At 40.1% G+C, this 27,998-nt stretch overlaps 9 protein-coding genes across 12 annotated transcripts; 6 read left to right on the top strand and 3 right to left on the bottom strand.

Moving 5' to 3' along the window:
• Positions 1–496: 496 nt before the first annotated feature.
• Positions 497–3,407, top strand: LOC111792199 (60S ribosomal protein L34-like). Of its 2 annotated transcripts, XM_023673543.1 has the most exons (5): positions 497–656; positions 788–867; positions 2,298–2,407; positions 2,508–2,612; positions 3,217–3,407. In XM_023673543.1, exons 1-4 carry the CDS (start codon positions 578–580, stop codon positions 2,599–2,601), a joined length of 363 nt encoding a protein of 120 aa, XP_023529311.1. In that variant the 5' UTR covers positions 497–577; the 3' UTR covers positions 2,602–2,612; positions 3,217–3,407. The 2 variants fall into 2 exon arrangements, with proteins under 2 accessions (XP_023529311.1, XP_023529309.1); XM_023673541.1 differs by lacking the exon at positions 3,217–3,407 and having other exon boundaries at positions 2,508–2,639.
• A 1,415-nt stretch (positions 3,408–4,822) lies between these two features.
• LOC111792676 (myb-related protein 306-like) lies at positions 4,823–6,139 on the top strand. The gene is made up of 2 exons (XM_023674227.1): positions 4,823–5,232; positions 5,409–6,139. The coding sequence occupies exons 1-2, from the start codon at positions 5,100–5,102 to the stop codon at positions 6,026–6,028; spliced, it is 753 nt and encodes a 250-aa protein (XP_023529995.1). The 5' UTR covers positions 4,823–5,099; the 3' UTR covers positions 6,029–6,139.
• Positions 6,140–9,246: 3,107 nt separating this feature from the next.
• LOC111793649 (mini zinc finger protein 3-like) lies at positions 9,247–9,767 on the top strand. Its single transcript, XM_023675631.1, has one exon. The coding sequence runs from the start codon at positions 9,317–9,319 to the stop codon at positions 9,599–9,601; it is 285 nt and encodes a 94-aa protein (XP_023531399.1). The 5' UTR covers positions 9,247–9,316; the 3' UTR covers positions 9,602–9,767.
• Positions 9,768–13,064: 3,297 nt separating this feature from the next.
• On the top strand, positions 13,065–14,772 carry LOC111792273 (protein EMBRYO DEFECTIVE 514-like). Its single transcript, XM_023673637.1, has 2 exons — positions 13,065–13,509; positions 14,238–14,772. The coding sequence occupies exons 1-2, from the start codon at positions 13,117–13,119 to the stop codon at positions 14,529–14,531; spliced, it is 687 nt and encodes a 228-aa protein (XP_023529405.1). The 5' UTR covers positions 13,065–13,116; the 3' UTR covers positions 14,532–14,772.
• A 42-nt stretch (positions 14,773–14,814) lies between these two features.
• Positions 14,815–16,866, top strand: LOC111792272 (protein RKD2). The gene is made up of 3 exons (XM_023673636.1): positions 14,815–15,832; positions 15,912–16,030; positions 16,108–16,866. Exons 1-3 carry the CDS (start codon positions 15,597–15,599, stop codon positions 16,662–16,664), a joined length of 912 nt encoding a protein of 303 aa, XP_023529404.1. The 5' UTR covers positions 14,815–15,596; the 3' UTR covers positions 16,665–16,866.
• Positions 16,867–17,106: 240 nt separating this feature from the next.
• LOC111792270 (malate dehydrogenase, chloroplastic) lies at positions 17,107–22,203 on the bottom strand. 3 transcript variants are annotated; one of them, XM_023673634.1, is made up of 2 exons: positions 21,976–22,203; positions 17,107–18,607 (listed from the first exon to the last, which is right to left on the bottom strand). In XM_023673634.1, the coding sequence occupies exon 2, from the start codon at positions 18,597–18,599 to the stop codon at positions 17,361–17,363; it is 1,239 nt and encodes a 412-aa protein (XP_023529402.1). In that variant the 5' UTR covers positions 18,600–18,607; positions 21,976–22,203; the 3' UTR covers positions 17,107–17,360. The 3 variants fall into 3 exon arrangements, with proteins under 3 accessions (XP_023529402.1, XP_023529401.1, XP_023529403.1); XM_023673633.1 differs by lacking the exon at positions 21,976–22,203 and adding an exon at positions 19,998–20,077; XM_023673635.1 differs by lacking the exon at positions 21,976–22,203 and adding an exon at positions 19,782–19,944.
• Positions 20,023–21,422, bottom strand: LOC111793372 (geranylgeranyl diphosphate reductase, chloroplastic-like). The gene is made up of 2 exons (XM_023675215.1): positions 20,672–21,422; positions 20,023–20,556 (listed from the first exon to the last, which is right to left on the bottom strand). The coding sequence occupies exons 1-2, from the start codon at positions 21,365–21,367 to the stop codon at positions 20,023–20,025; spliced, it is 1,230 nt and encodes a 409-aa protein (XP_023530983.1). The 5' UTR covers positions 21,368–21,422.
• A 514-nt stretch (positions 22,204–22,717) lies between the features above and the next one.
• On the bottom strand, positions 22,718–24,416 carry LOC111793523 (geranylgeranyl diphosphate reductase, chloroplastic-like). The gene is made up of 2 exons (XM_023675448.1): positions 23,666–24,416; positions 22,718–23,550 (listed from the first exon to the last, which is right to left on the bottom strand). The coding sequence occupies exons 1-2, from the start codon at positions 24,359–24,361 to the stop codon at positions 22,849–22,851; spliced, it is 1,398 nt and encodes a 465-aa protein (XP_023531216.1). The 5' UTR covers positions 24,362–24,416; the 3' UTR covers positions 22,718–22,848.
• Positions 24,417–25,096: 680 nt separating this feature from the next.
• On the top strand, positions 25,097–27,899 carry LOC111794044 (cyclic dof factor 3-like). The gene is made up of 2 exons (XM_023676156.1): positions 25,097–25,281; positions 25,906–27,899. The coding sequence occupies exons 1-2, from the start codon at positions 25,141–25,143 to the stop codon at positions 27,148–27,150; spliced, it is 1,386 nt and encodes a 461-aa protein (XP_023531924.1). The 5' UTR covers positions 25,097–25,140; the 3' UTR covers positions 27,151–27,899.
• Positions 27,900–27,998: the final 99 nt, after the last annotated feature.

Below are 27,998 nucleotides of genomic sequence, written 5' to 3'. Positions count from 1 at the left end.
TTGTATTAATATATATATATTATTGTCACAAAATTAAGCCCATTTATCCATTAATTTCGAGGAAGAAAAAACAAAGGTGGATGGAATTGTGAGGTGAATGTTTCACGGTTGGCAATGGGAAAAGTCTGCGTCACTGACTCTTCTTTTTGTTGCCTTTATTATTATTATTATAATAAATAAATCTTATCCAAATCAGACGTAGTTGAGTCAACCAATGGAATCACGCCAAGTAAGCAGCATACAGTTATGAAATAACGTAAAATCTCTCTCTACGGCAGAACGGGCTCGTTAATTGCTAACCCAACCCAATTCATTTAGGATTGTGGCCCAATACTCGGCCCAGCCCAATTAGACATTTTGATCGGAGCCCATAAAAAAAGAAGTATAAAATTGATTTTTTTTTTAAAAAAGGACGTGATTAAATCTTAATCGTCGATGAGAACGCATACGATCCGTCGGATCTAGGGCATCGGGGCTGTCTTGGTGTTTTTATTTCATCCTCCTAAATTTGGAAGAAGGTCTCCGCAGCAGCCTCCTTAACCAGGACACCCAGAGAACGAGAGGAGAATCGTCCAAGATGGTTCAGCGTCTTACCTACCGCAAGCGCCATAGCTATGCTACCAAGTCTAACCAGCACCGTGTCGTCAAAACCCCTGGTAGTGCTCTCATTCGACTCCATTCTATATCTATCCCATTATTTCTCGTGCATTTGATATTGTATTCAATGCTTGTTGGAAATCCATTGTTGGCTGATATTTGTGTCATTGTTCTTCTTTTCTGTTTATAGGCGGGAAGCTTGTGTACCAGACTACCAAGAAAAGAGCCAGTGGTCCGAAATGTCCGGTTACCGGCAAAAGGATTCAGGGAGTAAGTTTTTAATCACAGTTCTCTGCCTTCTTTCTTTTTTACTCTTGTTAGTTATTTCACCAATTACGTATCTGATTGATGTACTCGTTCCATTTCTCTGTTGACTTTCCTGATATTTTGATTAGCTGATGGATGTTATCTTTTTGTGGCGTGTGCGTTTGCCTTTGGTGGATTGAATGATGTTACTTGCTAAATGTAGCACATGTAGTTTAGGGCATTGTGGTAGCTGTTTTCTTTTTGTTTCTTTTGTTTGCTGTGTCCAACTTATTTAGTAGACAAGGAAAAAGGGAAAAAACTGATGCAGATAGCTTCCGTTAGGTTTGTGCCGCATTTGTGATGCATTAGAGAAAGTTTTTGTCGATCAGTACTGAAATTTCGCTCGTGTATGGAACTTTTGGTTCCTACGATCATTACTCCGGAAGTTACTAGGTTTTACAGGGAGACTAGTTTTTTTCCAAGTTCAAATTTAATTCTAATTCCCTTGGTAATAACTGAACTTCGTCCGAGTGATTTCTTATTTCGTTTTTACGAGTGGAAGTTAAATGAATCTCTATATTTTTTATGGCCTGATTGTTCCTCTGGATTATCCGCTGTTCAGCTGGCCTCACGATGTTGTCATTGAGCATGATCAAAGACAGACGTCACAGACTGAAATCAATCTCACAATGAAAATATTCATTTTCATAGTTTTATTTTGGATATCTGAATGATCCACAAACTGGATGGAGGTGCATATATTTTTAGTACGACTATATGTTTATATTACTTCTCTTATTGTTTGGAGGACTCTTTTCTGCCCTGAACTTAAGGCAGAAAGTTCTTCTCTCCATTATTTTAAAATGCATACACAGTTCATAGAGGATTTCAGGACTTCCAGTTTAACCATATCTTAGATTGTTTGTTGAACTGGATCCTTACGGCCTACCTGCAAAATATTCATTCATTTTACATATTAACGTCAAGATAGTAGTGTTCAACTATGTTCTATTTACAAAAAAAAATGTGATTGGTCCTGGAATATGTTTTATTCATGGCATTCTATGCATGTTTCTACACTCGAAGGTTATCTATCTATTGGACATCCATTCTTGTACATTGGTAGATGCATTCATGTACATTCGTTCTTCATTACATGCATTCTCTGTCTCTTGGTAGACACATGTATATACACTTGTGCTTCATGACTTGCATTCTTTGAAGACTGGTAGACCCATGTATATACATTTGTGCACCCACATGTATGGGTTTGGACATCTTCTGAATCGTATGTCAGCTCAGCCTTCTAAGTTTAAGTTGGTTATTGAAAATTGGCTGTTGGTTTATGTTCATTTGCATTAAGCTGGTGACAAATTCTGAAATTATATGGCTGTAAAGTGGCCTCAGACCAGATTAGCTTTGGTTAATCCGAGTAAAATTTGTGTTCGCTGCAGATTCCTCACTTGAGGCCAGCTGAATATAAGAGGTCTAGATTGGCTAGAAACCGGAGGACTGTTAATCGTGCATACGGCGGTGTTCTATCTGGCGGTGCCGTTAGAGAGAGGTTGGCTTCCCGTTACATTTTTTGACCTCTCAATATTTCATCTATTTGATTGTATTTATCATAAATTATTTGCTTGCATCTTTCTTTTCCGGTGGGGTAGAATTATTCGGGCCTTTTTGGTGGAAGAGCAAAAGATTGTGAAGAAGGTATTGAAGATTCAGAAGGCGAAGGAGAAGCTTGCATCAAAGAGCTAAATTATTAATAGGTGGTGGTGTTTTTTTAGATAATTGAAGAAATTTTGACTTTTTTTTTTTTTTTCATTCTTGATAGAGGCTAACAAGCTCAATGCTCACTTCCAAAAGAATTTCTTTTACCCTTAGATAAGAGCTGACAAGGTAACTGATATCAAGTATGCAAAAATAATCATAACAATAATAATAACAACAATGGAATTTCTCAANTGCTTCTTACCAATTAACATTAATTGATTATAAAAACTTACTTGGTGTTATTAAGTCTAGAGATGTAACATCTCATCTACCATCACATTTGATTGATTCAACTTTCATTTTATTTATTTATTTATTTTTCTAAATTCAGAAAGAATTTAGAAAAATAACTAAGAATTCATGAATTAAACATCATTAATTTTTGGTATAAATGGGACGTGTTCTTGTTCATATATAATCCTATTTGTAGTGAAGTATTTAAGGTTCTATGTAGATTTATTACTATTATAAACCAATGAACACTATTAGCATTACCAAATCAACCTCTTCACTATTTATTGCACCTTCAAATCTTCTATCATTTGGGCAATGAATTTAAAGCTCAAATATGAACTAATAGTTTCTCCTTTATATTTGTAGGATGGTCCATGTCGGTGTAGGAAGTGTAGAAGAAGAGAAGGAAACGTGGTTGATAGGGGTTTGTATTGTTCATAGTGTGTAGGAGTTGACAGTTTCAAAAAGTTTATAGAACAAAGAATTCCACATGAATATGGTGATGGGAGTTAAAGGTGGGCAGCCATGGAAGGTTGGTATGCTATAACATTGCTTGCACATCCTTGTCTTTATTTAATATTTGACCCTATCCCAAACAACAATGCCTTACCCCACTACCAATTAATGTCACAAATTCATCCATCATGCATTCACATCAATCGCCTCATTGCCTCTTTAAACATCTTTCAACTTTTTTGGCTAACCCAGTTGGAGGGTGTGTTTTATGTATAGCTATGCCTCTATGAAAACCTATGTTACATTTTTATAAACTTTAGATCTATACAAATAGCAACTTGAGACATGCTTGAATTGACCTTTGATAACACTCGTAGGTAAGAATTTTAAGTTGTATTGATAAGGAATCACTACAAGAGAATGTAAGATTTTGACTATCTTATTAATCGAATATATTTAGGTAAGAATTTTTTTTTTTAGATTCGAATAACTCCACAAGCAAGATTGATCATGTTAAGCTTGAATACTTCTAAGCTTGCAACCAAAACTATATAAAANTAATTGATAAGAAATCACTTGAAAGAAAAATTAAATTCGGATTACCTTGTTCATCGAACATGTTAAGGCAAAAAAACTCTTTTAAGATTTGAATCACTTCATGAGTAAGATTTATCATGCAAAATTTGAATGATTCTAAACATGCTAACATAAACACAAATATTCTTTTACAACACCAACATACCTACCAAGGGATCATGAAGTTGGATTGTTGTTAACGTGAGTCTCCTTGGTTGGGAGAGATTGTGCAGTGAAATTAGGATGGGACACCATATGTTGAGTTGGCTACATCTTGGGTCTATGCATGAATCCAAAATCGTTTTCAATGCAATGCACGAAAGGTAAAGTTGTCCATGAAGTATCATTTTCCACCTTTTAATTCAATTGGGGATGCCCTCCATTCTCACATTCTAACCTCACCTCAGATTTAGCTATATCTATAAACATACCTCAAATTCATACTCCATAACCTAATATTAATTTAATTAGTAACAATCCAAACCCACCACTACTGGATATTATTTGCTTTGACACGTTACGTATTGTCGTTAGTCTCACGGTTTCAAAACACGTCTACTAAGGAGATGTTTCTACACTTTATTCCCCTCTCCAACCGATATGAAATCTCACAATTCCAACTCCACGGGAGGCTAGCGTCCTTGCTGACACATTGCCTAATGTCTGGCTATAATACCATTTGTAACTCATGAGGGAAAACCCAAAAAAGATAGTATTTAGATGGGTTTCGGTTTCGTTGTATAACTTTGAAAGACATATTTTAAAACCATGAGGTCGATGACGATACGTAACATGCCAAAGCGAATAATATCTGCTAGCGTTAAGATATGTGTGAAAAATGAGAACAAAAACTTGGTCGGTCGGTCAGTCGATCCATTGTATTTGCATTTAAAAAGAGCTCCATAACATGAAAGAGCAAAGTAAACATGGTTGTGGAAGGAGCTGAATGAAGAACTCAGCTGCAGATGATAGAAAGAAGCGACCTAAGTTCATGTCGACAAGGAGAGTTGACATTGGAAGTCATATGATATTAGGGTTATTAAAGGAACAAACAGTGAAACAGGTGGCTTCACTCGGCACCGTATCTTGCACCATACCACACACCATTCCCATCCATATAATTCAATTCCGCCGACCTCTTCCCAAGCGCTGCCTCTCTCTATATATACTTAGCTTAGCCGACGTCCAACTTCCAAGCAAAACAAGAAACAAAGCCAATGGGAAGGCCACCCTGCTGCCAAACAATCAGTGTCAAAAAGGGCCCTTGGACTCCCGAGGAAGATATCATCTTGGTTTCTTACATTCATCAACATGGCCCTGGAAATTGGAGATCCGTTCCCCATAACACAGGTAATTATGTCCCCCGTTTTTGTTCATTCTTAGGTTGAGAATTGTTGAGACGGGTTAATTCCCAGTTTAGAGAATGATCATGGATTTATAAGTTACGGTCTTCCGGAGAAGCCCAAAGAGAACTTATGCTCAAAGTAGACAATATATTATGAAGTTGTGTCTGATGTTTTGTTTAGGGCTGTCGAGATGTAGCAAGAGTTGTAGATTGCGGTGGACGAATTACTTACGACCCGGGATCAAACGCGGGCAGTTCAGTGATCATGAGGAGAAGATGATTATTCATCTCCAAGCCCTGTTAGGCAACAGATGGGCAGCTATAGCCTCGTATCTCCCACGAAGAACGGACAACGATATAAAGAATTATTGGAATACCCATTTGAAAAAGAAGCTAAAAGTGTATGAAAATGGGTTGTCAAAGGGTCAATGGGAAAGAAGGGTTCAAACAGACATTGAAACAGCGAAACAAGCATTGAAAGAAGCTCTTTCGCTTACAAAACAAACTCATAATTCTGAATCCAATACCCCTTCTTGTTCTTCATACGCATTAAGTGCTGAAAACATTGCTCGATTGCTCAAAAATTGGACACAAAATTCAACAAGAACCAACTCAGAATCAAGAACCACCCAGAATTGTGTGTCGGTGGAGGAAAGTTCCAAGCTTGAAACTGGGCTTGAAAGCGTTGGGGGAGTGCCACTCACTTTGCTGGAGACATGGCTGTTTGATGATGTTGCGCCTCAAAATCATCAACATCTTATCAACTTCTCATTGCAAGACGGTCACCAAGGGTTGTTTTAATCTATTATATCCTCCAAGTTTTAGTTTATATTACCAAAATTCAGCAATTGTAAATCTACCAACAAACCATTTACCTTCAATATTATTATTTCGCTAAAACACGTCTCTTTATAGGCTCATGTTTCGTCCGTTTCAAAGAGGAAAGATCTCCGAAGATTCTTGTCTTATTCCATTCCAGTTAGGCTTCAAATTAGTCCACCAATTATAATCTCTAATTAATTATATATTCTAAAAGACAAGCTGACATGGATTTAGCGTTGTTAATAAATGTGACATTTAATTACAATAATTATTTTTTATTTAAACCAATTTATAGGGAAGCCTAGACAATAGCATGTGGCACCTAACATAGCATAACACCCATTTATTTTATTTATTTATTTTTTATTTTATTATGTTGGTCCCCGAATATAGTGGGCCTGAAGTTGGGCTGTAAAAAGTTAAGGCCCAATCCACGTCACGACAAAATATAAGTATGGTGAGGTGGCAGGAATATAATATCCAATGGAAGGTATAAGTGGGCCTGAGATGGGCCCAAAATGGGGGTGGGGGTGGGAAGGAGGGGACTATGAATGGGCCCAAAGAGATAGGCCCATTTCAGCAATTCTGAAATTGTCGGATGCCGAAAGGCGTAGCTGCTGGTGAAAAAAGACAGGGTTGTAAGTGCTGGCATTTGGATTGATTGATGGGCCGTTGGGCTTTCCTTTTTCCTTTCACGAACGACAAAATGCTGTTTTGTCTACTACTACTATCCTTGTCGTGTCAGCCTTGTCATCGTCATTTTCTTTTTTCCTCAATTTTTTTTTTTTTTTTTTTTTTTTTTTTTTTTTTTNGCTTCGTCTTTTGATTATCCCTTGAATTGGTGTTAAATTTAGAGGAATTATTATGATATTTATGGGTGTCTTTCAATTATTAGTCGAATTAGCGTTAAAGCGAGAGGGATTATTACGATCTTTCTGGGAATGTAACGTTCCCATCAAATTGGCGTTAAATCTAGCAGGATTACTATGATGTTTTTAGAAATGTAACGTTTCCATCAAATTAGCGTTAAATCTAGTGGGATTACTATGATATTTTTGGAAATGTAACGCTTGACTCAAATTGGCGTTAAGTATAGAGGGATTACTATGATATTTTTGGAAATAGAACGTTCCCATCAAATTGGCGTTAAATCTAGAGGGATTATTATAATTTTTTTGGAAATATAACGTTCCGCTCAAATTGGCGTTAAATCTAGAGGGATTACTATGATATTTTTGGAAATGTAACGTTCCCATCAAATTGGCGTTAAATCTAGCGGGATTACTATGATATTTTTGGAAATGTAACGTTCCCATCAAATTGGCGTTAAATCTAGAGGGATTACTATGATATTTTTGGAAATGTAACGCTCCGCTCAAATTGGCGTTAAATATAGAGGGATTACTATGATATTTTTGGAAATGTAACGTTCCCATCAAATTGGCGTTAAATCTAGTGGGATTACTATGATATTTTTGGAAATGTAACGTTCCCAGCAAATTGGCTTTAAATCTAGCGGGATTACTATGATATTTTTGGAAATGTAACATTTCCATCAAATTGGCGTTAAATCTATAGCGGGATTACTATGAGTAGATATTGTCTACCTTAACCTGTTAAGTATCGCCGTGAGTCTCACGGTTTTTCCTTCCCCTACAAAGAATGCTTCATTCTTCTCTCCAACCGATGTGAGATCACACAATCCTCACCTCCTTTCGGGGTTTAGCGTCCTCACTAGTAGATGTTCTTCTCTCCAATTGATGTGGGATTTTATAATCCACCCACCTTCGAGACCCAGCGTCCTCGATAGCACTCGTCCCTCTCTCCGATTGATGTGGTATCTCACAATCCACCCACCTTCAGGGCACAACGTCCTGGCTAGCACTCGTTCCTTTCTCCAATCGATATGGGATCTCAAAATCCAGCCTCCTTAGGGGCCCGATGTCCTCGCTGGCACACTGCCCAGTGACCGACTTTGATATCATTCGAGCTTCCCCTCAAAATTTTAAAACACATCTACTAGGGAGAGATTTCCACACCCTTACAAGAAATGTTCGGTTCCCCTATCTAGCAAATATGAGATCTCACAATCTATCCCCTTGAGAAACAACATCCTTACTGATACACCATTCGGTGCCTAGCTCTTATACCAAAGACACGTTTTAAAAACGTTGAGAGAAAGCCCCAAAGAAAAATCCAAAAAATGACAATAGAGGTTGAATGGAGAAGTAGTGGTATCTTTGGCAAGAATAAACAATGGAAGGAGAAAGCTTATAAAAACAAACAAAATGATTGAAGAGGGGCATGACAAAGATACAATCCCAACAACTCTCTCCTGCAATGAATCAACATTCCCTTAAAACACGCTCCTTAATTCTTGGACGCTGTTATGCAATGCTATACAAATGAATTGGTAATTCCAGAGGTTTTGAAGTGTTACATCAAAATTGGAGAAGACCCCATCATGAATTGGGGTTTGATTAAGGCATTTCCAAAGTTTGAATCTAATCGATGTTGAAAGGTGTTAGCTTTATTGGAGTAATTGATTTGATGCAAAAGGGACTTGGGGAAGAGGTTGGTGGTTGGTTGAGGGTGCCCACTGTGTTGTTCTTCAATTTAATTATTGGAATCTTAGGCAGTGGAATGGCGTTAATAATGGACCCCTTTGTGCCACACATCTTTGGGCTACACATCTATTCTATACCCTTAATTATGACAGCTTAATTATAATGTTAGGCCTAAAAAGCCGCTGGTTTTAATCCCCCTTTTGTTTATTGAAAAAAAGAAAGCAACATAATGCGGCCTCTTTTGTGTTCATCCCTTGGTTTTTTCCCCTCTCACTGCCACCCCAAGCAGTGTTTGGTGCATTATTTGAAGCAAGAATTGTGTGTAAAGTAAAGCAAAGCAAACCATATTTGGGTACAATACCGCTTCTACTCCTTAATTAATTACCCCTCCTTTCACCTACCTTTTTAGGCTTACCAATCAAGGAATGGCACGCCCTTTGAATACCCCTCTGGGTTTGATAACATGAAATTTGGTAGAGGGTGAGTTGAGTCATTGCGTTGTAATCCCACCAAAAGGGTTTTCAAAATGTTGCCAAAATAAGCTTGTGTTCCTGTTTTGATCGCTTCTGTGTGCCCACTTGGTTTACTTTATAAATACCTCTCTTAGGGTTAGGGCTATATATATATATATAAATTAGGAGCTTCATCTTGTGTCCTTTTCCTTTAAGTTGCGCCTAATTCACCCAAGATTGGTGGGTTTATGATGAGGAAGAAGGTGGTGGTGTTGAAGAAAACTGAGGGCTCTGGCGCCCGGACCCGCACCAGAGTGGGCTCTGTCGTGCACTATGTGGAGTGTCGGAAGAACCATGCTGCCAAGTTTGGTGGGTTTGCTGTGGACGGCTGCCGGGAGTTCATGGCCACTGGAGAGGATGGGACTGAGGAGGCTTTCTTCTGTGATGCTTGTGGCTGCCACAGGAGCTTCCACCGCAGGGAGGTTAATGCTGAAGTTGTTATTGAGTATCATCCTCCAAACCCCAATCATTGATCCCATCGTCAAAATTCACACCTAAAACCAAAAGGGTCTCTTCTTATATTTCTATATGTTGTGGTTTTGAATTTCAATCTGCATTTTGATGTATATCTTATCAGTTACAGCACATGGATGATTGGGGAGTGGATATATAAAAAAAAACACAGTTTGTTTTTGTTTTTGTTTTTGTTTTTGATTTCCTCCTTTATCAGATGCATCAAGAACCAATAATTATGAATCAATTTGTTATTTACAGAGCTTTCTAATCATAAACAAGAACACTAGCTATGGAGATGAATTTCCCCATTAAATTTCATGGTGTTGTTCATCGTTTCATGAACATGCATTTTCTGGGAATCCAAACAGTTCAATCCCAAATTAAAGCCTTTTTAAGTAAAATCCATAACAGAATTAATCAAGTAATTAAGAGAAAGATTATGAAGTGATTTAACAATCTAAATTAATAAAATATTAGTTACTGAATTATGTGTGACAAATCCCGAGTTGGGCGGTTGGAATTATCCCAAATTTAATTTTAGGGAATGAAATATAGCCGCCAAAACAATGAATGATTGAGTTTCATTGACGGTGGCGGCGATTGAACATCACCGCCTTCTGCGCCGCCAAATCATTTACGACACAACTCGTGCGTTATTCCATAATTGGGCTCCGCTTTTCGTTTTGGGCCGGCCCACACCACTAGCCCATTTGCTTTTATTAATTATTACTTTTTATTAATCTTTTTTTATTTATTTATTTATAAATATTTTGTAAGTTTCTCAATTACTAATTAACTTTATCACGTATAATCCGGTTGTAGTCCGTTAAAGTGTAATTTTAATTTGGTTATGTTCATTGTATCTTATTTTATTAAAATTTATTTTACTGAATTTTTTTCTTTGGTAACCCAAACTAATTAATTCTATAAATGTCAATTACCATAAAGAGAAAAGGAGAAACTTTAAATATAAGGGTAATTTTGTAATTTCATCATTATTTTTAAGCTTTTTTTTTTAGTTCTTTTAATAAAAGAACTCTTTTAAAGTGATTGACCATAATCACTTTAGAATCCTTTTTATTTTTATTTTTTATAATCAACTGTGAAAATGATTAGTAACTAATTTAATTATACCTTTTATTTTTTAAATCATTTATAATCACTAACAAAATTAGTCTTAAAAACATTATCTTTACGAGTTTGTTGTTGGTGTAAATAGGTATACCCCTTAAATACACCATAAAGTCTCTGTTCTTAATTGAGGCTCGACTCCTTCTCTTGACACTCGAACAAAGTACACCTTTTAAAGCTCATAACTTCTTTGTTTGACGTCCGAGGATTCTATTGACATGACTAAATTAAATGTATGACTCTGATACACCACGACTCTCTATAATAGTATGATATTGTCTATTTTGGGTATAAACTCTCCACAAAAAAAATTGTCGTACCATTGAAGATGTACTCTTTCCTCATGAACCTATGATCAACGAAGCAAAAAGTAGGAAAAATAATAGGAACTAGAATGCAAAAAATGGTGGTATGAATAAAATGTTTGAAGAAATGATGAAACTTTGCTCTCTACTACAACTTGTAAGGCTTGTTGTAAAGCAAGAAATTGGAAAAGGCCTGTTCTATACAACAACTTTTCCAACTATTTCATTCAAGCAAACCAAAGAGGGAACTATATATATATATAAATGGAAATTCAACCAAACCCTTTTGAAGAAAGTAATCAAAAGTAAGCAGAGAGGAGAGAGTGTTGGGAGCATTATGAGAAGATGAAATGATGATGCTAGGATCTGTTGTGAATCGGGTCGGATCCTTTCTTGACTCCTCTTTTGTTGGACTGATTGGGGTCAAAATGCATGGCTGGTGAAGGAGCCAGGCTCATGTTCTTCATCTTCAATTTCTTCACAGAATCAGGGTTGTGGGTGTTGGTAATTGGCGATTTGAAGGCCACCCATTTGAGAGCAAGATCAATGGTGGTGAGCCCAGATGCTGTTTGGGGTTGAACACACAAGGAAACCCCAGCAAGAAGTAAGGCAAAGACCAAAGCTTTGGTGCTGAGCATGGTGTTTGTTTGGGTGTGGGAGTTGAAGGCAGTGATGGGGTTTGTGGTTTATAAGAATGGAATAAAGGAAAGCAAGAAAAGAAGACATAGATTCATGCCAATCATAAGCCTGCCATGGAAGCAATAAAACAAAAGGGTGTTTTACAAGACTCTCTCCAAGTTTGAACAAAAAGTTCCATTCTTGGGAACCCAACCCAGTTTTTTATCCCATAATGATCGAGAGTTTTATAAGCAAGGAATACATCTCTATTGGTACGACGGCTTTGAAGTAACCAAAAGTAAAGCTACGGTTTTTATGCTTTTGGTACCCAATTCCATTGAACTCAAAAGCTTTAGGAAGATTGTGAAGACCAGGACCGTCTTTTGATCATTGCATTATTGGGTTTTGGTTTGGGTTTGTTCTTTTTTACTCAAAAGTGAGTGAGGTTGGTTTGAGACCGACAGGGTTTGGGATTGGGACTGGTCATGGTCTTCTTCACACTCTTGCCGCCCTTCTGCTTCCTGTCTGCCCTCTCTTCCTTTCCAACTTCCAACTCTCCATTCCATTCCCATTTTTAAATCCCTTTCTAATCTTACCCTAACCCTAATTGCTTTCTCACTTATTCATTTGCTTTACTTAATCAAATCAAATAGGTATTATAAGTATATTGCCCCATCACCCTACACTTCTATCACCCTACACTTCTATCAGAAACAAATGTTTTGTTCTCCTCTCAAACTGACGTGTGCCCTCACAATCTAACCCCTTGAGACCTCTAAAGAGGGCTAGGGACTAAGATTACATTCTTTGTCCATGTCCTCATCCTCGACTACAACCCTACACCCTTACAAGAAATGCATGCTTCATTCTCTCCTCCAACCGATGTGAGATCTCACAATTCACTACCTTGGGAGTCCACGTCCTCGCTAGCATGGCACACCGCTTGGTGTCTGGCTCTGATACCATTTGTAATAGCCAAAACAAGATCTCACAATTCACCCCCTTGAGGAGAGGAGGAGGGGGAGGGGGGGGGTGGGAGCGTCTTTGCTGACACACCACTCGATGTCAGACTCTGATATCATTTGTAAGAGTCAAAACTCACTGTTAGCAAATATTGTCCGCTTTGGTCCGTTACGTATCGTCATCAACCTCAAGATTTTTTTAACACGTCTGTTAGTGAGAGGTTTCCACACGTTTATAAAGAACACTTCGTTCTCCACTTGGACCGATGTGGGATCTTACAATTGAACATTGTATTGGATTTTTAGTATATTTATATGGGTTTGATTTAATTTGGACATATTTGCAAATAAATAAGGAAACGCAACCGGTTTACGTGGACCGATGTGTAATAGAAATTAAACCGGAGGCTTTCAATTTAAAAGTGAAGGGCGAATATAAGAGACCGTCTTCTTTAATCCGCTACTAGGGTTTTAGTTCTTAAGCCTGTCGGTTCCAACTTCAGAGTATACTTCGAAATGGCGGAAGAGACAATCCCTCAACTCGGAGAAAACGGTCCGGAGGTAACCAACTCCTCCGCCGAAGATATGGAACTTGAAAGCACAGAGCCGAAAGTATCAGGTGGTGATTCTGATGCAAACGAGGCCGCTCCAGTAACGAATGGGGATGCTAATTCCAAGCGTGAGAGGGAGGAAGAAGGCGCCGGTGACTGTGTCGGAGAGGCGAAAAAGCTGAAGGTGGAGAAGTCGGTTGAAGAGGAAAGGCTTGAGAAGGTGGAAAGAGATGGGAAAGGCGAGGAAGAGCATGGTCCTGTGAGTTTAGGCCCGAAGAGCTTTGGATCATCGGTGGAGTTGTTCGATTACTTCTACAACTTTCTTCACTACTGGCCTGCCAACTTGAACGTGAACCAGGTATAATATTATGGACTTCTTTTATCTGCTATCCTTCTCTGTTTTGTTAATGGAAAGGCTACGAATAGCATTGATAAAACTTTATTTTTCTGCTAAATGCTGCTGATTTTGTTCATCATCGTCATTGTTTTAGTGCATAAAAGATACATGTAGCTAAAGAATAAAATAAAATTACTAAATGGGGTGGGGAACTGGGATCTCTGTACTCATGAAAGGGTGAATGGTTCATCAATTTAGCAGAAGGGTGAATGCTCTACCAAAAATATTTTTTCGTCAATCAATTTGATATGAAGCTTTTACTATTTTTTATCTTTTGTGTCATGAATTACGGCCTTAATTATTGTAGTTGTTTTGTTGGAGAATAAGCTTGTATTCATGGACAAGTTGGAATTTGAGACTTGTTCTTCAATATTCTGATGGAGATTGATGATGGTTTGCCTCATAACTTGTAAAAGTTTGAGGTCTTTACTTCTCGGAGATTCGTAATGGGTACAAGAGATCTCTAAATTTCTTGCTTGGTAAATTATCTTATTAGGTATACTATGATTGAGTTCATCTGAATTGAAAACACTAGGTCATTTGGATTCTTCTGTCAGATTGATTAGTGGTTGGCTTGATTTTATACAATTAACATAGGCCAAATGGTTAAAAGTGACCTCCTTCATTCCATTAAGGCTCCACCATTCTTAGTCCTGAGTGTCTTAAATGTGAAATTTGTTGTGTGGCAGTACGAGCTGATGGTGTTGCTGGATTTGATTAAGAAGGGACATGTCGAACCGGACAAAAAGATCGGCTGTGGTGTTCGCGCTTGCCAAATTCGATACCATCCCATGTGGAAAAGCAAGTGCTTCTTCCTGATTCGGGAGGATGGGTCTGCTGATGACTTCAGCTTCAGGAAGTGTGTGGATCATATCCTTCCACTGCCTGAAAACTTGAAGACGATATCTGATGCAAACAGGGCATTGGGTGGTGGTAAGCACCGCGGTGGAGGAAGAGGAGGAGGGGGTAGGTGGAGAAACTGATGCTTTTCACCACATTGGAGTGTTGGAGTCAGTTTGTTTTCCTGCTAAGAATTTACGACCAAATCCCCCCAGCCCTCATGGCTCTTGTCCTCAAGGTCAGGGAAGAAATTAGAGAAATGATTTGCTTACGCCCATAATTTCTATGTTTTACTTCGTTGAGAGAAATGATTCCTTGAATATTATCCAAGATTCTTAATTTTGTCAATTTTATAAAAGAAGATTCTAGAGTACTATTTCCTTCTGTCGAAATTGAAACCCTCCTTTCCCTTTCATACATACGTTTAAGCTAGGTCGAAATTTATTTCATAAATTTGCCTATGTTTTAATTTATTCATTAATGGATTGCTTAAGCTAGATTTACAGTGAAATATCATGATCGGATCAATAATTTGGAGCGGAAAGAAGTAAAGTTAGAAAACATTATGATAGGTGGTAATTATCTTGTACAGTTGGGGGTAATTAATATACTTGTATCAGTGGAGGTAGCATTCTACCGAACATACAGAAAATTGGAGGTAGCATTCCACCGATGTATCAAGTCATTGACCCTCTAAGTGTCTAAGTATCAAGTCATTGGAGGTAGCATTCCACCGATGTATCAAGTCGCTCCTATCTACGACAACCACTTATCATGGAAAATGTAAAATATCTACTTTCTTGTTTTGCCCCTCTAAGTGTCTAAGTATCCTTTTTTTTTTTTAAGTGGAGTTGGTCCGTGTGGCCAGCTAAAGAAGATGACAGCGGGAAGGAAGCATGAACGAGATAACTTATGCTTTTTTCATCGTCACAAGGTCTATCCTATGGAAGTACTCATATTGGATCAATGATCGATTTCTAGGTTTTGTTGTAAACTTAACACTAATTATCCAAAAGTACAATAAATTAAATTTGATATGAAAGCCAAATAAATGAAAGCATGATCATATGGAAACAGTAGTGAGTTGGAACTCTAAGGATCAAAGCTTTTTAAGACGGCTTCAAGGCTTTTGATGGGTAATGATTATCGTAAGTTTTTAGTGCCTTCATTCCATTGGTTAGCTTCATCCAAGCAGTAAGCACACGCTCATGATTTCACTGTTCATTACTCAAAATCCAAAACTGATCTCTTTCTTGCATGATTTCGTTATCTGTTCATGCGCTCTGATACTGGTTTTTCGCTTCATTGGCTGCGCACCTTCTCCAATGCCTTCTCCCTTAAATTCTTTCCCTTTTCTTCTTCCCCTTCAATTTTCCAACTCTTTTGGTGAAGAGGAAATGGACCCTTTTCCTTCGTCATGCCATCTTTCCCCTCTCCATTTCAGGTGAGTTTTATGAACTTTCATTGTTCATTTAGTCTTCGTTTCTCATTTCACTTAGAACCTACAATTCTGCATTGAATAGTAACTGCAATTTTGGGTTTCAAGACAGCATTTTTGACGTTGTTCCATTGTTTGAGACATGCCCAAATGACTCCTTTTTGGTTCTAAAGGATATTGAACCCAATAACACCATTATATCAGGTATTCATTACATTACATTGCTCTTGATTATGATTATATAGTTGTCATTGAATGACAGAATCTTTTTGGCTCTGCAGAAGATGGTGGAGAAAATGAAAAGAAGGGATTAGAGAGGAAAGAAGGGAGGGGCAAAAGGAAGTGGTGCGGAGAAAGGAGCAGCAGCCCATCAAAAGGTTTGTCAAGAAAGACAATATCTGAGTACTTCTGGATGCCCATAACTCAGGCCGCTAAGGAATTGAATGTGGGGCTCACTCTGTTGAAGAAGAGGTGTAGAGAATTGGGCATAAGGAGATGGCCTCATAGGAAGTTGATGAGCCTCCAAACGCTAATCAAGAATGTGAAGGAGCTTGAGAAGGAAGATGGAGTGAAGCTAAGGCATGTATTGGAGATATTAGAGAATGAGAAGAAGTTAATGGAAGAGAGACCGGATTTACAGTTGGAGGACAACACGAAGAGGCTTAGACAAGCCTGCTTCAAGGCCAACTACAAGAAAAAAAGGCTGTCCGGAACAAACAACTCCTCAGCCACCAGGGTTCATCAGGATGATGATGAAGAAGAAGAAGATGAAGAAATGAAGTATCTGTTGGCGGATTGTTCATTTTCATTCACTGGTGGCAGCCTGTTGCTGTACTAAAACCTCTGATATCATCCGACACCAATTTCAATTCAGGGTTTCATCTTATATCATCTTATATCTTACGTACCGTAGTGGTATGATATTGTCCACTTTGAGGATAAAACACGTCTACTAGAAAGAGGAATGCTGACACACTAAATACCATTTGTAACAGTCTAAGCCCACTCTAACGAACTTGTAATCTCTCCGCCCATCTCATTTCATCTTTCCTCTCCTTTTTCACTCTGTCTTATGTCTCTCTTGTGGTTAAGGTTGTCATCGCTCCCTCTTTACATCTATTAAACCTGTGGAGCCTGGAGTTCAATGAACAAATTGAAAGAAAATGTTGAACAAATGATCGAACTCGGATTCCAAATCTTATATCTCTTTGGGTCCTGATGGAATGCTTGACCACAGCACGGCCAAGTCTATCAACTCGGAGGTGCACTCAGATTGCAGGTTATGCATGAAGCTGAAATATATCATTTGAAGTGCACAGTCGAAACAACCGTATGTTATTACAAAATTTTCAATTACTAGCAAATTATTACATTCTTCTGATAATCTACGGCAGCAGTAAATGTCTGCAACAGAAGTTCTCCACCAGATGGGGTAAACATGAAAACATACAAACTACTAAACAAAAAGAAAAGCCGCAAACTGATGCTTAGGATTCATTGCAACTCTCCAACCACGTTATGAAAAAACAGGGTATTAGGCCGCCACAGCTTCCTTATGAGCAAAACTAATGCCCTTCTCAATGCTTGCCTTCAGTTCTGGCTTTAGAGCTTCAAGAGCTTTCTGCTCATACTCGGACAGTCCCTGGAGCTCAGATTTTACAAAGGCTTCAATTCCTTGCCTCCCAAGCTTAACCCTCGATGCAAAGAAGGGAAGATCGGTTAGATCAGACTGCACGAAAGAGCACTCATATACATCGCTGTCTCCATCCAAAGCACGAAGAGATGATTCGACAAATCTTGCTGCAGCGTATGCCATTGAAAGGGTAGCCGATCCAGCTCCTGCCTTTGCTTCCACGACTTCAGTTCCCGCATTTTGAATTCTAACAGTTAGTTCCTGAATTTCTTCGTCTGTAAAGCTCGCTGAAGGTCTCGTCTTTGACAGCAAGGGAAGGATTGTTATACCCGCATGTCCACCAATGACTGGGACGTCGACGTCAATCAGCTTAAGGTTCTTCCTTTCAGCAACAAAAGTGTTTGCCCGGACAACATCCAATGTAGTAACTCCGAAAAGCTTCTTTGGATCATACACGCCCTTCTTCTTCAGAACTTCAGCTGCTATTGGCACAGTGGAGTTCACAGGGTTGCTGATGATATGAATGAAGGCATCAGGACAGTTATCAGCAACAGCCTCGACCAAACTCTTAACTATGCCAGCATTAATATTGAATAGGTCATCACGAGTCATACCGGGCTTTCTTGGAACCCCAGCAGGTATGACAACAACATCTACACCTTTCAAGGCATTGCCTAATTCAGAAGGTCCTGTGAAATCCTGAACTTTCGAGGGAGTGTTGCAGTGGCTAATATCAGCAGCAACACCCTTGACATTAGCAATATCATAGAGGTTCAAGGTGGAAACTAATGGAGACATCTTGATGAGAAGCGACAGAGGTTGACCTATCCCTCCAGCAGCGCCAAGAACAGCAACCTTGTAAGACGCTTGAGGTTGAAGTTTTTTGTATACATTCTGGTTCACATTTTGAGATGAGGTAGCGTGACGACGCCATAAAGCGGCAGTGCTCTGTTTCCCTAGGAAAGACGACTCCGATTCACAACCAAGAGATGAAGCAGCCTTGAGGCCACAGAAGCTCTTAAAAGTCTCTTGTGAATTGATTCTTAAGCTAGCAGACTTTGATTGGGAAAATGAGTTGAGTTTAGTATTAAGTGATGCATTTGTTCCAATAGACAAAATAGTTGCGGAAGTTGCTGCCATATCTGACTCTGTTAAAGAAAGGGGGGAGGCAGGAAGCGTCAGTCATTTTCATGATCTGGTGTTCTTCAAGAATACAAAACAATAATTTCTAAACTCCCTAAGAGGTCTCTAATGAATATATACCTCAACACTATAAAAAACAACGACAACCACTCCAACTTCCCAATGGTGGATATGAAAACTAACAAGTTTGTGCCATAAAGAACAACAAGAAAATCAGATGATTCCTTCAGAAAAATAGTACAAATATCACCGACAACAGTAACCTGATACATGTTATAGTTGACCATAAAAGGAAAGAAGGCAATAATGAAACATTTAAGTGAGAAAGAAAGACCAGCAAGAGATGTAATACAAAAACTAGGAGTAGATAGATGTAACCGCCCACGCCCACCACTAGTAGGTATTGTCCTCTTTAGGCTTTCCCTACTAGGCTTCCCCTCAAGGTTTTAATACAAAAAAGGAGTGTTTCGTTCCCGTATCTAACTGATGTGAGATCTCACAATCCACTCCCCTTGGGGGCACACTGCTCGGTGTTTGGCTCTAATACCATTTGTAACAGCTCAAGCCCACCGCTAGCAGATATTGTCCTCTTTGGGCTTTCCCTTCCGGGCTTCACCTCAAGGTTTTAGAATGTATCCGTCAGGGGGAGGTTTCCACACCCTTACAAAGAGTGTTTCGTTCCCCTCTCCAACCGATGTGGGATCTCACGATAGTTTCCAACCACAGCCAGATTTCCAGATGATTCAAAAAATAGGTATTAGAAAACATAATGGAAGTTTGTAACTTCAAAAGTTTATGAACAAAGTACAAATTAAAGGTCAGATTTATGAAGTTATATCAGCAAACTATGCAAGAACTCTAGGAGCCATATACCACTCGAATGCAATCCATCAGTTTCTTTTAGCTATCAAACACGACAAATTAAGAAAAGCGCCTTGATTGTCCATGCAAAGTTGTGGCCCATCAGTTTTTTGTTCTCAAAAGAGAAAGCAACACGAATATCACAAGAAAGAAGGGAGTTCGTCAAAGGCACATCTTTTCAGATGCCCCCTTGTAAAAGAAAAACAACTCCACCCAATTCATGTGAAAATTTTCCGGGATTAAATCCCAAATCATTAGCTTCAATTCCTTATCGAAATCCCAGCTTCAAAATTAACTAAGATAGAGAAATGAGCTTACAGAAACAAATATATAACGCAAGAATTGAGAACAGTCAGATCCAGAACATCTGAAATGAACAGAAACAACCGATCTACGGAACCCACAACTTGAACAAAAAGATGGTGAAAGAAACAACCGAAACAAGCTAAATAACGAACCAACATTCAACAAAGCACCGACTGTTCCATATTCCTAAGAAATCGAGAGGAAAAAAACTAAATAGAGAAATCGAACCTTGAAATCCAGAAAAAGAAAAGGCTCAAAATGGAAGAGGAAAATGGGTGCGAGTGAAGATTTTATGAGGCTCANCGTCCAGAACCTTGTACGTCGGCCAGTAAGTTTTATCCCACTTCTCCAAGTACTTCCTCAGGTCCGATTCCTCCACCATTCTCTTCCCATTCTCCGACCCCTCCACGATGGCCTCCGCGCACATTCGCCCGCTCTTTGCTGCGAAGTATATGCCCTCGCCTGAGCATTTCGTCACATACCCAGCTGCATCTCCCACCAGTGCCACTCTCCCAGCCAGCCGCCGTGGACGAGGGTGTTCTGGGATTGGATGTGCTTCAACTCGGATGATCTTGCCGCCTAAGATCTTGTCCTTCGCTCTGTTTCGTGTGGCTATTTGAAACTTCTTGATGTCGGCTTTGTGAGTCACTGTGCCGGTGCCGACCGCCACGTGGTCGCATTTCGGGAAAACCCAACCGTAGAAATCCGGCGATACGTCGTCACCTACGTACATCTCAGCAAGATTCTCGTAGTACACCATTTTGTCGTCGGGGATCTTGATTCTCTCCTGAAATGAAATTACAAACCCCCAATTCTCTAATTCAGCACAGTTCAATCTATTTTGCTCCTAGCTTCTCCATAATTTCTACTACATTAAGCCCTAATCCCAAGAATCGATTTACCTGGAATGCGATGGCGTAGTCGTAATCTCCGGCGTCAATGGCCTTGGCGACGCGAGAATTGGCTCCGTCGGCACCGATCACGGCGTCTACCTCCAATGTCTTCTTCTCTCCGACGCCACCTTTCTTCCCGTCGTACGAAGTGTAATGAAGGACATACGGCGCATTTCGTTCCTTCGGGAGCTCCAATTTCATGACCAAGCCATTAATCACATTAGCCCCATTCTCAGCAGCTCGATCGCGAAGATACGCATCCAGAACCTCACGCCGAACCATCCCAATGTACTCATGAGGTTTTAGGGTTTGGCCGATGTCGACTGCAACGTTCGACGGAGAAATCATCTTCATCTTCGTGACACGGCGATCAATCAGGTCCAACGGGAGATCGAACTCGCCAACCATACACAGGGGAATCGCACCACCGCATGGCTTGCAGTTGTCAAGCTTCCTCTCAAACAGAAAAGTCTCCACGCCTCCCTTGGCGAGAGTTTCGGCGGCCGATCCTCCGGCAGGGCCACCACCCACCACCGCGACTCTGAGGTTGCGTCCGTTGATTTTAGGGCTAGTTTTGGCAGCAGCAACATAAAACCGGCGCAGAAATTTGGGGTTCGGGTTGGCCTTAGTTTGGGTGACGAAATGAGGCTTCTCCGGCGTAGATTGGCGGAGGCCAATGAAGGATTTGAGGGCGACGGAGGCCATTTCGTCGAGCAGGGGAGTGGAGCTCGAAGTGAAGTAATGGCTGTGGGAGTTAGTTGGATGATTTTTATATATTTAATGGATATGGTTGGAGATATGAGTGAGCGTTGGCCGTTGGATGTTGAGAATGGACGGTCGATATTAGAAAAGGATAATTGTACTGGATTTTCAGGATACCCTTTTTCGTCTTTTCCCTTTTATTTTTTTATTTTTTAATTCTAATTACAATTGAGTGACTGGTACTGCCACGTCACCACGGTTTCGTGTCTACTTCTTCCACCTGAGGAAAGATGTCGTACATGCAGCTCCGCCAATTAAGTTATCCCACGCGGCCGTCCTTATTATTAATATAATCTAATTAAGTACACATATTAATTAGTCTTATGCTATATTAAATTATTAGATTAAATTAAGACAAAAAAAAAAGGTCTTAATTTGGTTTTGCTATTTAATTACTCTTACGTGGACCAATAGCGTAAGCTTTTAGATTTAAAAGTATTCTTGGTGGGGACAGGGAGATAAGAATTCTCGCACGTGTCGAATTTTGCAGACGTGGAGGATGATTAGACATATTAGTTTAACAAGTTGGAGANTAAATAGAGAAATCGAACCTTGAAATCCAGAAAAAGAAAAGGCTCAAAATGGAAGAGGAAAATGGGTGCGAGTGAAGATTTTATGAGGCTCAAAAGGGTTGGGACGTAGAATCCTCCGCCAGAGAGCCTTAGGACATAGCAATTCCTTTTGAACAGCGAAGGTATATATTGCTTCCCTTTGTCTTCGTGTATACCGAATACACCGCCGCAATGCGAATGAAGTGCCTTTTTCAAGCGTTTCTATCCCCACCAATATCAACCGTTACTTCTCTCATCCTTTCGACGGTCCCGATTGTCCATTCACTTCTTCATAAACCCCTCCTCTCCCTCAATAAACTAATATCATTTACTGCTAATTATATAGATAGCTTAGACTAAACCACTTTTTAGTGTTAATTACCAATTTACACCTTGAAAATTTGATTCTAAAACGAAATAGTCCAAACTACTAGTACAACAATTTACCATGACACAGATCGTCTACACAAGTCTTGAGGCATAGGGGTGGTGTAGAGCTGACACTGTGGTTATCGGTTGGGGAGAAACGAAACATTCTTTATTAGAGTGTGGAAATCTCTCCTTAGCAACGCGTTTTAAAAACTTCGAGAGGAATCTCGAAAAGAGAAAGTTCAAAGAGTACAATATATACTAATGGTAGCTTGGACTGGACATTTTACTTACGTCTAGTGTCCAATTAACTTAAATCCATAGCCACTTGTCGATTATGACCCATGTGGTTGGCATCATAGTTGATTAAAGATTAAAGAAAATTGGGATTTGCATAATCTTATATAATTAAACAAGAATCAAAGGCAGATCTACATTAAACAACATTAAGCATCATCCCATCTACAAAAAAAAAAGAAAAAAGGTATGCTTGAATTCATGATCTTATAAGCTAACTTTGTCCATCTCCCTCCTCAGAGCATTGGCTCTCACCAAGCTTCCAATTGTATTGACAGCCAATTTCAAGTCCTCCAATGGATTCCCAGGCACCACTTTCTTGTACAAGTAGCTGTCGAATGTCATCTTCTGCACATACTCATCCGCGCACATCTCCACAAAAGCTTCCCTCGCCGGATTCGACCTGTAAAACACCTTCTGCAGCACGTCCAGAACCTTGTACGTCGGCCAGTAAGTTTTATCCCACTTCTCCAAGTACTTCCTCAGGTCCGATTCCTCCACCATTCTCTTCCCATTCTCCGACCCCTCCACGATGGCCTCCGCGCACATTCGCCCGCTCTTTGCTGCGAAGTATATGCCCTCGCCTGAGCATTTCGTCACATACCCAGCTGCATCTCCCACCAGTGCCACTCTCCCAGCCAGCCGCCGTGGACGAGGGTGTTCTGGGATTGGATGTGCTTCAACTCGGATGATCTTGCCGCCTAAGATCTTGTCCTTCGCTCTGTTTCGTGTGGCTATTTGAAACTTCTTGATGTCGGCTTTGTGAGTCACTGTGCCGGTGCCGACCGCCACGTGGTCGCATTTCGGGAAAACCCAACCGTAGAAATCCGGCGATACGTCGTCACCTACGTACATCTCAGCAAGATTCTCGTAGTACACCATTTTGTCGTCGGGGATCTTGATTCTCTCCTGAAATGAAATTACAAACCCCCAATTCTCTAATTCAGCACAGTTCAATCTATTTTGCTCCTAGCTTCTCCATAATTTCTACTACATTAAGCCCTAATCCCAAGAATCGATTTACCTGGAATGCGATGGCGTAGTCGTAATCTCCGGCGTCAATGGCCTTGGCGACGCGAGAATTGGCTCCGTCGGCACCGATCACGGCGTCTACCTCCAATGTCTTCTTCTCTCCGACGCCACCTTTCTTCCCGTCGTACGAAGTGTAATGAAGGACATACGGCGCATTTCGTTCCTTCGGGAGCTCCAATTTCATGACCAAGCCATTAATCACATTAGCCCCATTCTCAGCAGCTCGATCGCGAAGATACGCATCCAGAACCTCACGCCGAACCATCCCAATGTACTCATGAGGTTTTAGGGTTTGGCCGATGTCGACTGCAACGTTCGACGGAGAAATCATCTTCATCTTCGTGACACGGCGATCAATCAGGTCCAACGGGAGATCGAACTCGCCAACCATACACAGGGGAATCGCACCACCGCATGGCTTGCAGTTGTCAAGCTTCCTCTCAAACAGAAAAGTCTCCACGCCTCCCTTGGCGAGAGTTTCGGCGGCCGATCCTCCGGCAGGGCCACCACCCACCACCGCGACTCTGAGGTTGCGTCCGTTGATTTTAGGGCTAGTTTTGGCAGCAGCAACATAAAACCGGCGCAGAAATTTGGGGTTCGGGTTGGCCTTAGTTTGGGTGACGAAATGAGGCTTCTCCGGCGTAGATTGGCGGAGGCCAATGAAGGATTTGAGGGCGACGGAGGCCATTTCGTCGAGCAGGGGAGTGGAGCTCGAAGTGAAGTAATGGCTGTGGGAGTTAGTTGGATGATTTTTATATATTTAATGGATATGGTTGGAGATATGAGTGAGCGTTGGCCGTTGGATGTTGAGAATGGACGGTCGATATTAGAAAAGGATAATTGTACTGGATTTTCAGGATACCCTTTTTCGTCTTTTCCCTTTTATTTTTTTATTTTTTAATTCTAATTACAATTGAGTGACTGGTACTGCCACGTCACCACGGTTTCGTGTCTACTTCTTCCACCTGAGGAAAGATGTCGTACATGCAGCTCCGCCAATTAAGTTATCCCACGCGGCCGTCCTTATTATTAATATAATCTAATTAAGTACACATATTAATTAGTCTTATGCTATATTAAATTATTAGATTAAATTAAGACAAAAAAAAAAGGTCTTAATTTGGTTTTGCTATTTAATTACTCTTACGTGGACCAATAGCGTAAGCTTTTAGATTTAAAAGTATTCTTGGTGGGGACAGGGAGATAAGAATTCTCGCACGTGTCGAATTTTGCAGACGTGGAGGATGATTAGACATATTAGTTTAACAAGTTGGAGAATATAAGAAAGCGAAGGAACATGTGGCTGGTAATGAAATTAAGGGGATGACGTGGCATCCACCTATTGCTTAAACGGATCAAAAACGCGGACCAAGTTGCCCAATGCCAGCAGAGACTCCCAATATCCAATTCCTCTTTATTTATTTATATTTTTTTCTTTTCACTTTCATCTTCTTTTGGTCTTCAAAAATGATGGAGATTAAGGACTCTGCCATTAGAATTTTCGGCAAGGAGATTCCGCTTCCGGCCGACTCTGAAGCTCCGTTGATGGAAAGCGATGATTCGGATTCAAGCTCCGAGAAAGAAAATCGAGACGGAGCAGTAGAAAAGGTACAGTTCAGTCCATCCTGGTTTTGTGTACTCTGTTTTACTGATTCCTCAATTCGACCTGTTTGTTTTTATGGAATTTGGTATCACTCCAACTGAGTTGGTTCTTCCGGAACTACGGTACTCTGCGAGGAACATGGCGGTTGGTGTGTTGACCGTTTAGATGTTCTTCAGATTTTGTTGTTTTCGGTTTTTGATGCTTCGAGCTAGGGAAAGTTTCCGCAATCTTTTGAGATTCAAATGAAAAAACACTGAATCAATCTACATATATCGATGATTTGTTATTCGTACAAGAAAATTGTCCTACCAAGGTCTCAATCAACTACGAGTTCTGCGATAATCAAGCTAGAGTTCTTATTATTCGACCATTGAACTTCGAATTCCATTCATCTTGATTATCATTTTCTTTTGAATATCCTATTCCGTGCAACTAGTTCCAATTTTCAGGATGCAGTTGTAGGCAACTTCGGAAACAAGTGGGAATTAAATATCATTACTCTTCGTTCTTCTAGGTTATTATACTGCCAACCAGTTTCCTTAATCTGCTATTGATTTCTGATATGTAGATTCAAATTTATTTGGTATCTATAACTGATAAAGCGTATTAAGAACTGTTCCAATTTTCAGCATGCAATTGTAGGAAAAGCCGCCGAGAGTTCAGCTGCAAAAGAGGAAACTCTTCATGATTCAGAGGATTATGCATGTGTAAAAACAGCAAATGAGGTGCACATGAATCCTGAAGTTTTATCAGCTGATGAAAATGATAAGCTCGCAGCAAGCAAAACTGAGAAAGAGCAGAATGATGCCCCCAACTCGAAAGAGAAACTGAAGAAACCAGATAAGATACTTCCATGTCCCCGCTGCAATAGCATGGAAACCAAGTTTTGTTATTATAATAATTATAATGTCAATCAACCACGCCATTTTTGCAAAGCCTGTCAAAGATATTGGACTGAAGGCGGTACCATCAGGAATGTCCCTGTTGGAGCTGGCCGCCGAAAGAACAAGAACTCAGCCTCACACTACCAACACATTACAATCTCAGAGGCTCTTCGAGCTGCACAAATTGATGTTCCCATTGAGGTCAACCACCTAGCATCAAAAGGCAATGGACGAGTCCTCAATTTCAGTGTAAGCGCACCTGTATGTGAATCTATGGTCAATGTATCACATCCTGCAGAAAGAAAGGTCTTGAATGGAACAAGGAATGAATTTGAGGGAGCCAAAGGACCTTGTGAGGGTGGGGAAACTGGTGATGATTGTTCTAGTGCATCTTCAGTAACAATGTCAAGCTCAATGGAGAATGGAGCCAGGGGGTTCCCTCAAGAACCACAGATGCAGAACATCAATGGTTTTCCTTCTCAAATCCCATGTCTTCCTGGTGTTCCTTGGCCTTGTTCATGGACTGCACCAATACCTCCACCAGCCTTCTGCCCTCCTGGAGTTCCTTTATCATTCTACCCTGCAACATATTGGAGTTGCAGTGCTCCAGGTTCTTGGAATATTCCTTGGTTCACTCCACAACCCTGTCCTCCAATCCCTGGTCCAAATTCTCCGACGCTAGGGAAGCATTCGAGAGACGGCGACGAACTCCAGGCTGATAATTCCGAGATGGAAAATCCTCCAAAACAGAAAAATGGATCTGTTTTGGTTCCCAAAACTTTAAGGATTGATGATCCAAACGAAGCTGCTAAGAGTTCAATATGGGAGACACTTGGTATTAAGAATGATTCAATCAAAGCTGTTGATCTGTCTAATGTTTTCCAATCAAAGGGCGACCAAAAGAGTAACGTTTCTGAAGTGTTGTCTCCAGTTTTGCAAGCCAACCCTGCAGCCTTGTCAAGATCTCTTACTTTCCACGAGCGGTCGTGAATGGTATTTTTTATTTTCCAGGTTCACTGTAAAAGAAGTCTTTAAGTTAAGAAGCTTAAGCATGAAGTGGATACAAGCATCAATCTCAAGCTTCTTCTACCCAAGAAGCAATCCAGTTTTCCAAGAATCCCGGAATTGTTATCTCTATAGAAAGAGTAGCTGCCATTATCAAGCCATCCTTTTGTACATATCTATGTGAATAACCGATGTATAGAGTGGCAGCTAAGGATTCTCAGATGTATAAAAATGCAGCCAAAAGATTGCTTCAGTTTTGATACTATTGGCAGTCCATTCCATCCGAACCCAAACTTCAAATCCTTGTTTTGATAATTCACCTGGAAATATTTTGAAGAACACAGAAAGGGAAGTGCACAGCCAAAGGGCTGATAACTGTCATTGTCAAAAAGGTGAAAATGCATTTCAATATCTCTAGAATGATGCCAACAGCCAGAGCAACATGTGATATTCCATACAGCTAAGCTTTGAAAAAGTAGAGGGGCAGTTTGGTGAGCACCAAAAAGGCTGAGGAATACAAGTCACAAATCCTAGAGGGATGCCTAGATCTTTCAACACTCATTAGTTCACATCAACTAAAGATAACAAAGCAAAAGTTATGTCCCTTTCCTCCTCAATCCCAACAAAACTCCAAGGCTACTTGCTTTAAAAGACTGTCATGGAAACACTTTTCTTTTCCACTCTTTTCCCTTTCTTATGGTAAAAGAAACAAAGTTGGATGAAAGGTTTCTGCCCCTAGAACTGTACCGGGGAAAAAGTAGTCTATAACCCTCTGGGGTTCTCTTTTTCCATATACTTTCCCTTGCCTCTCTCTTTTGTGGAATAAGTTAATA

The sequence above is a fragment of the Cucurbita pepo genome, chromosome LG04, assembly GCF_002806865.2.
Source record: "Cucurbita pepo subsp. pepo cultivar mu-cu-16 chromosome LG04, ASM280686v2, whole genome shotgun sequence".
Taxonomy (NCBI): domain Eukaryota; kingdom Viridiplantae; phylum Streptophyta; class Magnoliopsida; order Cucurbitales; family Cucurbitaceae; genus Cucurbita; species Cucurbita pepo.
Note: the sequence above shows the minus strand (reverse complement) of the source record. Positions and strands in the feature narration are given on the sequence as shown.

Excerpts from the sequence above, each read along its gene's own strand:
- LOC111792272 (XM_023673636.1), top strand. The coding sequence starts at position 15,597 with ATGATTTCACTGTTCATTACTCAAAATCCAAAACTGATCTCTTTCTTG. Across the intron at positions 15,833-15,911 it reads CTTTCCCCTCTCCATTTCAG|TAACTGCAATTTTGGGTTTC; the intron begins GTGAGTTTTATG and ends TGCATTGAATAG. Across the intron at positions 16,031-16,107 it reads CAATAACACCATTATATCAG|AAGATGGTGGAGAAAATGAA; the intron begins GTATTCATTACA and ends TTGGCTCTGCAG.
- LOC111793649 (XM_023675631.1), top strand. The coding sequence starts at position 9,317 with ATGATGAGGAAGAAGGTGGTGGTGTTGAAGAAAACTGAGGGCTCTGGC.
- LOC111792273 (XM_023673637.1), top strand. The coding sequence starts at position 13,117 with ATGGCGGAAGAGACAATCCCTCAACTCGGAGAAAACGGTCCGGAGGTA. Across the intron at positions 13,510-14,237 it reads CCAACTTGAACGTGAACCAG|TACGAGCTGATGGTGTTGCT; the intron begins GTATAATATTAT and ends GTTGTGTGGCAG.
- LOC111794044 (XM_023676156.1), top strand. The coding sequence starts at position 25,141 with ATGATGGAGATTAAGGACTCTGCCATTAGAATTTTCGGCAAGGAGATT. Across the intron at positions 25,282-25,905 it reads GAGACGGAGCAGTAGAAAAG|CATGCAATTGTAGGAAAAGC; the intron begins GTACAGTTCAGT and ends TCCAATTTTCAG.
- LOC111793523 (XM_023675448.1), bottom strand. The coding sequence starts at position 24,361 with ATGGCCTCCGTCGCCCTCAAATCCTTCATTGGCCTCCGCCAATCTACG. Across the intron at positions 23,551-23,665 it reads ACTACGCCATCGCATTCCAG|GAGAGAATCAAGATCCCCGA; the intron begins GTAAATCGATTC and ends ATTTCATTTCAG.
- LOC111792199 (XM_023673543.1), top strand. The coding sequence starts at position 578 with ATGGTTCAGCGTCTTACCTACCGCAAGCGCCATAGCTATGCTACCAAG. Across the intron at positions 868-2,297 it reads CCGGCAAAAGGATTCAGGGA|ATTCCTCACTTGAGGCCAGC; the intron begins GTAAGTTTTTAA and ends TGTTCGCTGCAG. Across the intron at positions 2,408-2,507 it reads GGCGGTGCCGTTAGAGAGAG|AATTATTCGGGCCTTTTTGG; the intron begins GTTGGCTTCCCG and ends CCGGTGGGGTAG.
- LOC111792676 (XM_023674227.1), top strand. The coding sequence starts at position 5,100 with ATGGGAAGGCCACCCTGCTGCCAAACAATCAGTGTCAAAAAGGGCCCT. Across the intron at positions 5,233-5,408 it reads ATCCGTTCCCCATAACACAG|GGCTGTCGAGATGTAGCAAG; the intron begins GTAATTATGTCC and ends TGTTTTGTTTAG.
- LOC111792270 (XM_023673634.1), bottom strand. The coding sequence starts at position 18,599 with ATGGCAGCAACTTCCGCAACTATTTTGTCTATTGGAACAAATGCATCA.